The sequence below is a fragment of the Falco rusticolus genome, chromosome 4 (assembly GCF_015220075.1).
Source record: "Falco rusticolus isolate bFalRus1 chromosome 4, bFalRus1.pri, whole genome shotgun sequence".
In the NCBI taxonomy this organism is placed as follows: Eukaryota; Metazoa; Chordata; class Aves; order Falconiformes; family Falconidae; genus Falco; species Falco rusticolus.
The window spans coordinates 68,808,009-68,820,044 of NC_051190.1; the positions used below are offsets into that span (position 1 = coordinate 68,808,009).

At 41.2% G+C, this 12,036-nt stretch overlaps 1 protein-coding gene across 1 annotated transcript in view; it reads right to left on the reverse strand.

The window, feature by feature from the left end:
- Positions 1-587: 587 nt before the first annotated feature.
- Positions 588-12,036, reverse strand: part of GAD2 (glutamate decarboxylase 2) — a 41,623-nt gene continuing 30,174 nt past the window's right edge. Inside the window, exons 12-16 of the mRNA XM_037385728.1 lie at positions 9,406-9,484; positions 7,555-7,704; positions 5,681-5,788; positions 3,824-3,913; positions 588-3,174 (exon numbers count right to left, since the gene is read on the reverse strand). Coding sequence (XP_037241625.1) covers positions 3,001-3,174; positions 3,824-3,913; positions 5,681-5,788; positions 7,555-7,704; positions 9,406-9,484 — 601 coding nt within the window. The 3' untranslated portion in view covers positions 588-3,000. The remainder of the gene's footprint in view (positions 3,175-3,823; positions 3,914-5,680; positions 5,789-7,554; positions 7,705-9,405; positions 9,485-12,036) is intronic.

The following is a 12,036-nucleotide window of genomic DNA, read 5'->3' on the forward strand; positions in this document are numbered from 1 at the left end:
CACGCTGGGCATCACTTCAGTGGGGGAAGGAAAACAGAACAGACAGGTGGCAGTTTTTGGAGGAATGAGGCCCTGGCCCAGGGGAGACATAAGGATTAAAATCTCAATTTTTCTGTCAGTTGTTTTGTCTTTTTTACTTCATGACCCTTTTAAATTGTTGCCATCATGTAAGTCTGTCTTGTCTTGGAAAGTGCCCTAACTGCTTTCACTGCTGTGCTGGAGGCTGATTAAAATCTATGGTTAATCTGGGGATAAACGCTTCTGGAATAAAAAGACAAAGCAAACCAGAAAAAATTGTTCAGCCTGTCTGACTAACACCACCTTGCAAAGATAAGGTAAAGGAATACCAGATGGCAGGTTCACATTTCTATGCTGGTGCCGAGTATCACCTCAAAAAGGGCCTGGTGATGGAGAGGTGGTTTTTTTTAATGTTACGATAGCTAACAGAATGCATCTCACCATGAAAAAATCCAGAAGACACAGAAAGTTACAATTAAACATTCTTTTTATTGGGGCCTTGCTCTGAAATGGCACACATGATAAATGCTCAGAGTGCCCGTCAGTGCTGCTAATGAAAAGACCCAGAGTCACGTTTTACACTTTTTATTTGGATTTAGATCAACACCACAGATAAGATACTTTGGTCAAACACAAGAACAGATTGCTATGCCGCTCTTTTCTGGCTGCAATAAATACAGTAACGTGAAAAAAAAATATGCTGGTTTTCCTGGAACACCAAATGTAAAACTTGGATTGGCACATACAGCTAATAAATATGTTGTTTGCACTTAGCACTCTAAAACGGAATTGCACATGCAAGATGTAACCAGGCTACTGATCACCTTCATCATTGTCCCTGCACTGTTTTTACTTTTTAAACTCTCTGCTTGCTTTTTTTCCCAGCAAGAAAAAAAGAATATAATTTGCTGCTCTACTCAGTATTTCAGTGATTAGTCTGCTGATTTTGAGACGTTTAGCCAAGGTCACATCGAAGGCCCTCCTAACAGAATTGGTATCTCCTCTGTAGCTTGACTTGCAACACTATGCATCACAGGTAGCAATGGGAGTCCACCGACGTGAGGTGAGAGGTCTGCCCAAAAGCTCACGAGGAGAGGTTGGTACCAAGCAAAGATACAGTAGAGGGGCCGCTGTGAATGCAGTTCTTACAATATCAAGTGTCAATACTACTACCACACAAATAATGACATATCAATAATATATTGTACAAGCTTATACAGCAACACATGTTGATTTGCAACATTGTACAGTTTAAATCTAAAGTGCACAGCCTCAATCTGAGGTGACAAAACAGTACTATCAATATAATAAAGGCAACACAATTACAGACACAATTATTTCCTCTTACTTCTTGTCCTTGTGACATTACATTGAATCAATACTCCATTTAGCTATTTTTGATGAAATTAAAACCACATTGCACTTTTTTTTTTTTCCCCTCTTCAAGTATTTGAGAGACAGCAGAACAATATTGCTTTACAAACAAAAGCTGGCCATTTAGGCAAAGTCAAAACCAAAACTTTAGTAGGGTTATAAGTAGACAGGCCTGAGCTGCAGAACTCTTACCAACACTTCCAGATGTTGGGGGGAAAGAGGGTAAATTTCAGTTTCCATGCCAGAGTCACCTCTAATGTTAAGGAATGATGCAGCACATGAATTCTGCAGGAGTTGTGCCCATGGTTTCTAAAAAGGCTGTGAGGCTCTGTGTGGGCTGTTTTAGGCAGATGTAGCCTTATCGCAATTTTTTCTGCAATTTCAAAAGCTGCTGCAGACAAGGATAGAGTCCAGCACAGGGAGAAATCTTTGACGAAGTAGTTTGTTACTTAGACCCCATCCCTGTCACTCAGATTACAGTCACATTAATTCAGGCCTTGTCTTGCAGACATGTACATCTGTAAGAAGGTCTTCACTCTAGCAGTGAGGTTTTGCGCTATTTCTTTAGTAGTAAGACTTCCAGTCCACCTTTGTTTTCAACGTAGTTTTGAACTGCTCATAGCAGAACTGGTTATGGGCTAAGCATTTATTCAGACATGTGACTTTTTTGGGGGATAGGCTTTTTTATCACAGAACACAGAAACCATCCAAATACAACCTTATTTCAGTCTTGGTTAGCACTGTATATTGATTGTGCGTCTGCTTAGTTAGGCCAAGTGGGAAACATAATTAGGAACAATAGCATCTTATTGTACTGTAATTGATCTTAAGTGGTTTTAAGAGCTGCAGTACTCTTGAGGTTTTTCAGTAATCAACCCTGGAGATGTACAATCCGTATGACATGGAGAAATGAGGTATTGGTACCTCTAAGGAATGTAGTATGTGGGCTTGTATTTTAAAATAAGCAGTAATAAATATTTGAGGCACCTCCATCAAAAGAAAAAGAACCCTAGTTAATTTTCAGCTTCTGTCCTTGCAGTTTTATAACCCATATAAAATAAAAATATATAGTTTACAAAATAGGATTTTTTAATATATATATATTTCCTTTTGTAAAACTATACCTATTTAAATACATTTGAAATGTTGCTATAGGTAAATTAGAAATTCTGTTCTAATACTACGAAAAAGGCAAAATACTTTCACTTTTCAACATACAGCTTGTATACTCTGCTTCTCACCACCCCCTCCCACTTCCCCCAATTTGATTTTGTCCTAATTTTGGGCAAATTTGGCATAATTCAGTCCAATTGCTTTTAATTTAAAGTAATTTCTATGTTAAAATTTGGGATAAAATTTTAGGTATCTTCTGTTCTTCCTTATTTGTTTCAATGCAGCTTTTTGTGCAGCTAATTATTAAGGAGGTATTCTAAAACTCAGGAAAGGACTTTAAAGGAGCCATGTTTCTTGATTTTAAACTGTACTCTACTCCAATGCCACAATATAGAAATAGATTTACTTTGGAACAAACTACAAATACATTCGCACAGTTTGTGACAACTTAATTGTCTACTTAGAGGTCCAGGAACCAACTTTCACACCCAATTATTATAAATCTTGTCCCAGGCGTTCTATTTCATCAATCAGGAAATCAATGTCTTGGTGAGTTGCTGCGGGGTTTGAGATTACCATCCGGAAGAAGTTTACTTTGTCTCCCAGGGGCTGATAGCTCACCATGGTTGTGCCATACTCCATCATCCTGGCTTTTATCACTGGTGCCACCTGCAGCGTAACAAAAAGCGGAGGAGGAGGAGGAGGAGGATGCTGACCATCATCATTATTTTCATTATTAGTATCATCCTTATTATAACAAACACAAGAGTATGTTTTCTCTTTTTTAAAAAAAGATGAACAGCTACAAGAAGCAGTTAAATTGAAATTACATCCAATATTGATAAAACCATTAACCTCCGATAAGGAATAAATGCCTTATTGAAGAGACGCTGGGTTTATCCTGTTTCTTTGTCCTGCTTTTAAAATCACTGGGGGAACTTTCCCCCCCTACTTTCTCAGCGTTGCTGACAGGGACAGTAGCTGTTTTTTGCAGTGCTCAAAACATACTGTTCAATCGTTTTCCATCTTGTTTTCATATGCTAGAGTACCACGGGATTACTGAGCTTCTGTGGCACTTGCTAGGTTTAGCGACTGCAGTTCACCGTAACTTCAGTACACACACGCAGGGCAGGGAAGTGCCACAGGGATGAGGCAAATGTGGTGCCAGACAAACCTCTAGTACAATGACCACAGAAGTGCCATTTGCCAGAATATCATGAGGTGACCTTGCCCTGTGCCCTTGGAGGGCATTTCGTGGATGCCCTGCCTGCAAGGGTTTCACTGTTCACTGCATGATGTCCTGGAGGGTGCTGCTTACCTTCATAAGGCGGCTCATTCTTTCTTCATTGTCTTCCATACTGCGCAAGCTGGGAGGTATATACCAGAAGCAAACATTTGTGTGCTGAGGCTAAACACAGAAAAATAATGGTTTACACTGTAACAAAAGCTCATAATATCTCAACTGCAATTACGTTCATGCCTTCCCTCCGTCTCATACATCACGTTGTGACAGCAGTCAATGGTTTTCATTATTGTGGTCCACTGAGAGTCATCATCATTATTAATGCAGAAAAAATAATTTTAGGCGATTTATTCCCAGGGTGGATGTGATGTGGAAACACATCATCCAGCTAAGCAAATATATTTATGGCCCACTGAGAGGCATCTAGATTTTGTAGGTGCCATCCCCTCCAGAGGCTGAAGGGATCATGTGGCTACAAGTCTACTACAGATCATTCAGAGGTGAGGACAGTGTCATTTACTTTTATCACCTGACAGAGGAATACAGAATCTGGTTCTGTAAACAGAAGTCACAGGTGGTGCATGAGACAGTGTAAGATTTTCTTACATTTAATGAAATTATTTCTTCTCAGTTCGATTCACCTAGCTGTTGTACTAATATGCATGCACCACAGCATCTTAGCTAGTTTAACTTACATGGGAGCACCAAGTAGAAAGGCATAAAGTAAGAACTAGTTGACATTTTGTGTACTTTTGCAGTTTCCCAAGAGTTGCCTGCCTTGCTATGTTCCTCTTAGCATTTACGTGCTAAATGTATGGGTTACAGCAACTCCGACTGCTGCCAGTTCCTTTACTCATCATCAGATCCAGCAGACCAAATTCAGTGATGATGTGTGAGGTAGGGGAAATAGATCACATCGTGGCCTGTGAGTATGAGCCTGTGATCTCTGTTTGAAGAAACGTAGTGATGTTTCACCTTAGGCACGCACGAAGTGATCACTACTGGAGAGCAACATTCTGAGACAAAACCTCCCAGGGCAAGTACAGAGCGCAAAAGCCATCACAAGGAGGAGGAACAAAGCTAAAATTACATCTTTTTTTTTTTTCTTCTTCTTTTTTTCAGGCAAAATACCAGTTAACTTTGTAACAGAGGTCTCTACCAGGCCTGTCCCCAGCCACCCCAGCTGGAGAGGGCTGCCCACAGAGAGATGCCCAGACACTGGACAGTCCAGCGCAGTTCAGAGGTACAGCCACACAACCCAGGCTGCACTGCCTTGCCCTGGGCACTGTGCTCCAGCTCAGCACGTGGCACCCAGGGGTCCCATCTCAGCTGGACTCCCTCCCCCCCAACAGAACCAACATGCCTAGAGATATTCACAACACACACAGTGGTGTCGCCTCTGCCCCGTGAGCCAGCTGGGATCCTGAGCAACACTAGCCCCTGCCCCGCTGTGCTGCACCCCAATGCAGCAGGGACTGCAGTGCAGATGGTCTCTCCAGGTCTCTCCAGGTCTCCTGTGACTGCCCACCTGAGAACACTGATAAAAGCACTTTGCACAGCCACCCCTTCAGAACTGTGTGGGGCACTGTAACACCCACTCATAACAGATCCTGCTATTAGGAAACTGCAACTTGTTATTACTTAAGAGCTGGTTCTAATTGTGTGTGCACAATGTTAGCCCAAGATGCCAGTGTTTAGTTTCAGAAACTGAGAAAACTGTACACTCATGCACTCATAAAACAACTGCCTCATCTCCCTTGTGCCTGGATCCCATAAGGAAAAAAAAAGAGTTATTGGCAAAACAACAGGTTTTGTTACAAGGGACATGGCTTTCTGTCATGTGCTGTTTGGTTTGACCTGTTGGTAGCATCCCAACAGGTGACTAAAGCAAGTGCTATTGTCCAACTTGGAAAAGGAAGTTGCAATACATACCTTTCCATCAAACACCATTTCATACCCTTCTCTGTTCTTTATTTTATTGTATAGGTATTCTGCAAGTTCCAAGCACTTATCAATTTGTGCTTCAAATCCTGTGGTTCCCTGTACAAAGAGAGGGAGACAAGAAGTTATGTGACTATCTGTTCTGTGAACTGAAAGGGTGACAGGACCATGTGGCACTTGCCAAAGCATCAGCACAAGTCACTTTTCAGAAGCCTCTGTGGGATTCTACAAGATGAAGGCCACTTTGCTAAGCAGAGCTCATTTGTCTCCAGCTCTTGCCAGTGACTATGCTACAGACATCTCTACAAAATAAGCACTGGGAACTCGCCTGGCTCTCGGCAAAATACTGCAAACCTCCAAGGAAGGGTGCCCTCGGTACATTTTGCAAAGAGGCTGAGCACAGTTTTGGACAGCCTGGACGGGGACAGAAAGAGGTCTCTAGAAGGTCTTGACCTCAAGACATGAGGAGTCTCCTGCTATTTTCAGAATAGGGGATTTTAATCTTCTAGGGGTGATGTGCTGGGGGCTTTGCCAAGAATAATGTTTCTTTTTTAGTTAACACAGAATGGACTGATACGCTTTTAGAGTCCAGCCTGTGAAAATGAACATTTTGTTTAGATGCTGTCCTGCCTCTGCAGTGTTTTTCTCTCTTCTTTTCTAACAGACACCATATAAGCTCAGAAGCTGTGTTTTTAAGAGCTGCAGCAAATCCTGCTTTTTCTTCTCTGGCAGAAGTCGTAATCTTCTCTCTGTGACATCATAATTGCTCCTGCAATCACCAGCTGTGATGCCACAAACAAAGGATCCAGCTTCATGAAGGAGGAAGAGGAATAAACAGCTGGAACAGATAAACTGTTTAAGAAACACACATCCTATTTTGTAACGCTAATATTACAAGCAGGGTGTGAGAAGAGAAAAAGCAGTACCACGCATATTGAAAAAATGGGGTTTAGAAGAAGAAATGACTCTGAGTGCACGTCCCTGCTAAATCTGTTCTGGCAATGCAGAACTGACTTAAAAGCCCATGTCATTATCCCTCTGTGTATAGAGATTTCAGAACAGGCTAGAGCTAGCACAGCCCAAGGAGAAAGGCTTGGGGTGAAAGAGAAACGTGTGGCTGAAACTGCCTGCCACACTGGAGACCCCAGTTAGCACAACAGCTCCTGCAACGACAGAAACCTGCATCCTCCTTCGCAGACTCCCACACCTCCAGCTACATGATGCCTGCCTCAGAATTGTTTTCAGAGTTCTAATGAAGCACATGAGGATCCTCAAGGCTTTCTGGAAGTTGAAAGAGTGATGTCATCTCCTCTGAACAAACCTGAGGCAGCTTGACATAATTAATTGGATAAATACATGGAAGAACTTATTTAGCAACATTCTACAAATACAGATGAATTAATCATTAAAGCTGGTGTTTTCAGATTTCCCAGAGAACAGATTTTGATGAGTTTTCCTCTGCTCCTTCAAAAGATGACTTTATATCTACTGCGTGCAATGAAACTAAGTATTCCAGTCTTGATTTGTCACGTTTAATTTCTGAATGTCATTAAAACTTCTTATTTCCAGAAATCTTCATAACAACATTCCAAGGTATATGATTTATGCTGTTAGACTCCTACAGTTACAGAAAGCAAATGCTATGCAAAGCCATGGAGTTCAAGTTTCAAAATCATGTGTGCTGCTTTGAAGCTATATTGTTAAAAGTATAAAAAACCCAGAAAATAATAATGTTCTTTCTTTCATGTTATATATGGGAAATGCAGGTCAGATTTTTTCTAGAATGATGATTACAGAAAAAAACCCACAACTGTATCTGGTGTGCATTATTTTAATGCTAACAAATATATTACAGGCACTCCTACCTTTGCTCTCCACATCAGCCATAGCTTGAAGACATCAACATGCCGCCCACATTGCAAAGCCTTGTCTCCTGTGTCGTAAGACAGGTCATAGTGTTTGTCTTGTTGAAAGAGGTAGGAAGCATGCATTTGATTGCAACTCTGCATCAATCCCTTACAGAAACAAAGACAAAAAAGTGATGTTGGCACAGATGTGACTGACTACTGTTTTGAGGGTTGCTTTACGTGAGAAATTATGAACACCCAAATTCATGGAATATGTGTCCAAGTGCAAAAAGATCAACAAAAAAGGACAAAACCAGACCTAGCTGCCCAGTGGACCAAGTTTTTCATATCCCATTCAGTGCCTAGGACACCTTGGTATCTGATCCAGCAATGTGTAATCCACTCTCAGAGCCAAGGCATTTTTTAAAAAAACAGCTGGACATTGTGCTTCCTAGCATCATTATGGGTAAGTTCATTTTTGGATCTCTCTTTTTCTTCTTTGTTCTGGTTCCTTTGCTCCCTTTCCTTGGAAGGCATCTTTTCTGGTTGAGTCAGACCAAGCCAATTTGGTGACTATCTAAATAATATCAAACCACTTTTCTAATCGCTTTGGTTTCTAAAATCCTCATTTTCTTTGTTTTCTTTCTTTGTAGACACCATTCTTTTCTGCAAACCCTCAGCTGCAGATTGGATGCTTAAGTGGTAGGGGTATAGAAAGCTTTGAACAGACAGAAGAGCATATGGCCTTTAAACAGCCAGCTAGAGCTATTTCTGGGCTGCAAGACACCGTTCTGAGAGGCAGCTTTGTGGGAGAGCCAGAAGCCAACAAGGTGAAGAAACCTGGCTCACGAAAGCATGAGGTTTCCTTTTTAGCTTTTTAAGCGAAATGCAGAGAGTCATGCTCTGGCTCTAGTTAAGTCCTCAACCAAGTTTAGGACTGTTGCCTAAAACTGCAATTTCCAGTCCAAGAAGAATCAAAACATGGCTGCTTATCATCAAATCTAATCTCGATGTGTAAACTCAAAACCGAGATAGTAAAATGAGACAGAAAAAAAACTTTACTTTCTCCTAATCTGAGCCATCTGTTCTCACTAGAGGTCAAGGATGGTACTGACTTCAGCCAGGCAGGATTTGTCTCAGGGAACTGACCCAGAGGGCAAATAAAAGCCAGATTCTCTCCTCCTAAGTGCAATCACTTTGTATACAATCTGTTGTACAGCTGTTAGCAAAACAGCAACCAGGTTTTTGATAGCTGCTCTAGTAAGTGGTGGTTGTATAGCAGCTGTCCCAGTAACTGATGGTTATATGAAAATTATAGGCTTGAAGGGTAATTCAAATTCTTGTACTAAATGAAATGTCTACTTTTTATTCCAAGCAAACTTAGTGTTCCATTTTTACTCCCATGTGCCCCAAAGTGGATATATGGATCAAAGCTGTGTAGAAATACCTGTCATAAAAGTCTAGAAAGCGTAATGATGCCTAGATTCTGGATCAAACATTCTACTGCATGTGTACTACACCATTCATCACAAGACAATTAGAGTTTTTCCTAGTTACGTTTTATGCTACACAGCAACTAGTCGGGTTACACAGCTATGCACCCACAAATTAACTACGGACATTTTGAACGGAAAGCCACAAAACGCTGTACTGCCATTGACTTATCTATCATTTCTGCTAGACAACTGCTTCAATTTCTTTTGCAGTCACGGCTTAAGCATGTAACTAGAGGTATATTTCTCAGTTTCTTTTATCGTCTTCCATCACATCAGCAAATATTAGCTATGACACAGTAAGGAAGAAAATATCCAGGATTTTCAGAAGCAAAATGTCAGAAAAGATCAGAGAAGCAAGTGTACTGGGACATACCTCTTCTCTTACTAGCAGGGCTGAACACTGCAGCGGGACGCCCATCATCTTGTGAGGGTTCCACGTTACTGAATTGGCCCTGGAACAGCAAACCACATGAAACTCAGACATTGTACTACGGTGGTGAAACCATGGAGACACTTAGAAATAATCAGAATAATAATGAACATGTAGCAATGCACAACTTTCTCTTTTCTGAGCAAGCAAAACTAAAATAATAATGGCTGATACTAGGAAAGGAATGCCTTCATAAGGGACCTAATCCACTCTCATTGGTTTTTGGATTACAATCCTGGCAATTAACTACAGGATAACTGCTTTATCTACTCAACTTAATCAATAATAAACTTTCTGGGGAGTCACCTATACTTTATAAGCATAGGGCAAACTTCCTAAAAACACCCGCTTGACTTTCTGAAGTCACACAGCTGATGAAAGACACACATAGAAAGCTGGCAGACCAGCAGAATCCCTCCTATTGATTCCACTTTCAGCAAGATTTTAGTAAGCAGCTCACATAGGCATTTGTAAAAATTCCTTTAAATACTTCTGGGTGCCTTGAAGTCTCTGCGTAACTTGGAAAACCTGGCCCAAAGTAATTTTTCTCATTGCTCTACTGATGGTAAATTTTCATGGCTCCTTAATTGTAGCTTGGCTATGGTAATTCACACAACGGGAGGACTGGGTCCAAAATTACCACAGTAATAAACACAGAACTGATCCACCCTTTCAGAAGAGTCTAATCCTGCCTCCCTTCAGGACACATTCATTGCGAAAACAGCTGTCACTCTAGATCTTGTGAACAAACAGGGTGCTGTCACAGCACAGCCTAGAGAAGGAGCATTTAGGACTGTGGCAAGGGCTGAATGGAAGATTGTCCAGTTGTTTATTTTTTTAATGTTGTGTTATGCTCGACTGGCTATTTTTTAATTACTATTATTAAGTATGATGATTAGCTGATAGATGTATACATTTGCCTTCTATTTGGCAGGCTGTCAAGGATGCATTGTGCACAGGATTTCATGTAGTGCAATGATTTGAGTTCTGGTGGTATAAATTGGGATAAATCAGTCAACTGTGGCATGTAAAAATTTAAGGGACTCGGGACACACTTGCAGGTAACATTGATGTGAACATAGGTAAGCGTGTTAGAATCTGGCAGTATTTTCCTTTGCAGGAACTGGAAATAGCACTATAGGTTTATGCATATCCTCATAATTTCCTGCCAAAATTGCTTCCACTCCTTCAAAGCAAGCAAATCCAAAACTCACATGGACATCGAGCAGCACTTCTGTGCTTTCTTCTTTGCTATTTAAATGGGCCTGCGCAAGTGCCTGATGCAAAATCTGTAGGGAACAGTCTTCCACAGGCAACATCTGGCCACTTGGCTTGGCTTTTTGAGTATTTGGCAGCTTTTAAACAGCTCAGAGTCAGTCATCTGATTACAACACTAAAGCTAATGATTCTGAACATGCATTCAGGTCTATGAATTTCCTTTGACATGATACCTCTTAATTTTTATCTGTGCCTGTGCAGAACCAGAGAGAAATTCTTTAAAAGACTCCTAGTAGTAGTAGTAGTGGTATGTGTTTTCTCAAGCAAAAGGATTATTTTAGTGACAAAAGCCAGATGTTAATTATCTGCCTGAAACATTTAATTTACCCTAAGGTTACTTATTCCCCCAATTACATCCCAACTGCACAGAGAAAAAAAATAATTATGTAAAATAAAAATTTACCATTTTTCATTTGTTATCAGTTATTCTGGGCTTCAGTCATCAGTATGTGCTTGAAGAAGCTGCTGACTGAGACAAACAGTAAAGTAAAAAAGCTACACGGATCCACAGATGTTTTTTTAAAGCATCTCATGTTTGCCCAAATAACTGAGCACCAAGCACCTATATCATTTTCTGGATGTGGGTCACAAAGAAAAAAACAAAGGAAAATTTTCCCTTTGGAGGTTTCAAATGGATGACAGGAGAGGTTCAAGACTGGCAGAATTTGGTCCTCAGCCATCATTAAAAACAGACTGAGGTGCATTCACAGCCCAGCTGCAGCCCTGGGAAGGATGCCCAGACCCTGTATGGCAGAGCTCATTCAGTTGCAAACACGCTTTTCTCACGTAGCCATCACCCCTTGCCCTAGCCTCTGGGTGAGGGGCACCAGAGAGCCTGGAACTCCTGACGGTGGCCAGACCTATCTGTTCCAGACACCAGGGGACATGCTTCCTTCTGATGCCTTGGAGCAGCTTGAAATGTGCCACGTGGGGACTGGAGGGCACGGTAAGGATGGCCCTGCAACTCCTCCTACCTTTGACAGGCTATTTTTGCTGGACTGCCTGTCACCAGAAGGATGCAAGTACTTAGAGCACTGAGTGATTGCACCATTTAATGCTCCCTCCTTGTACCTTTCCTCCCTATCAAATATGAGTATCAGCTCCAGTTCTCTTCTATCCAGACCTGTAATGACTGGGTTGTACTCGAATATCTACCATGAAACAGGAACGTCCATAAAAGTTAGGTCTGGTAAGTCTGCTCTAAAGGCACTCACATTTAAGATCTGGACAAACTGAAACGAGCCACTCTGCCCATGAAGCAGAGGAACAGCACTGGAAATGACAAATTTCATTCAT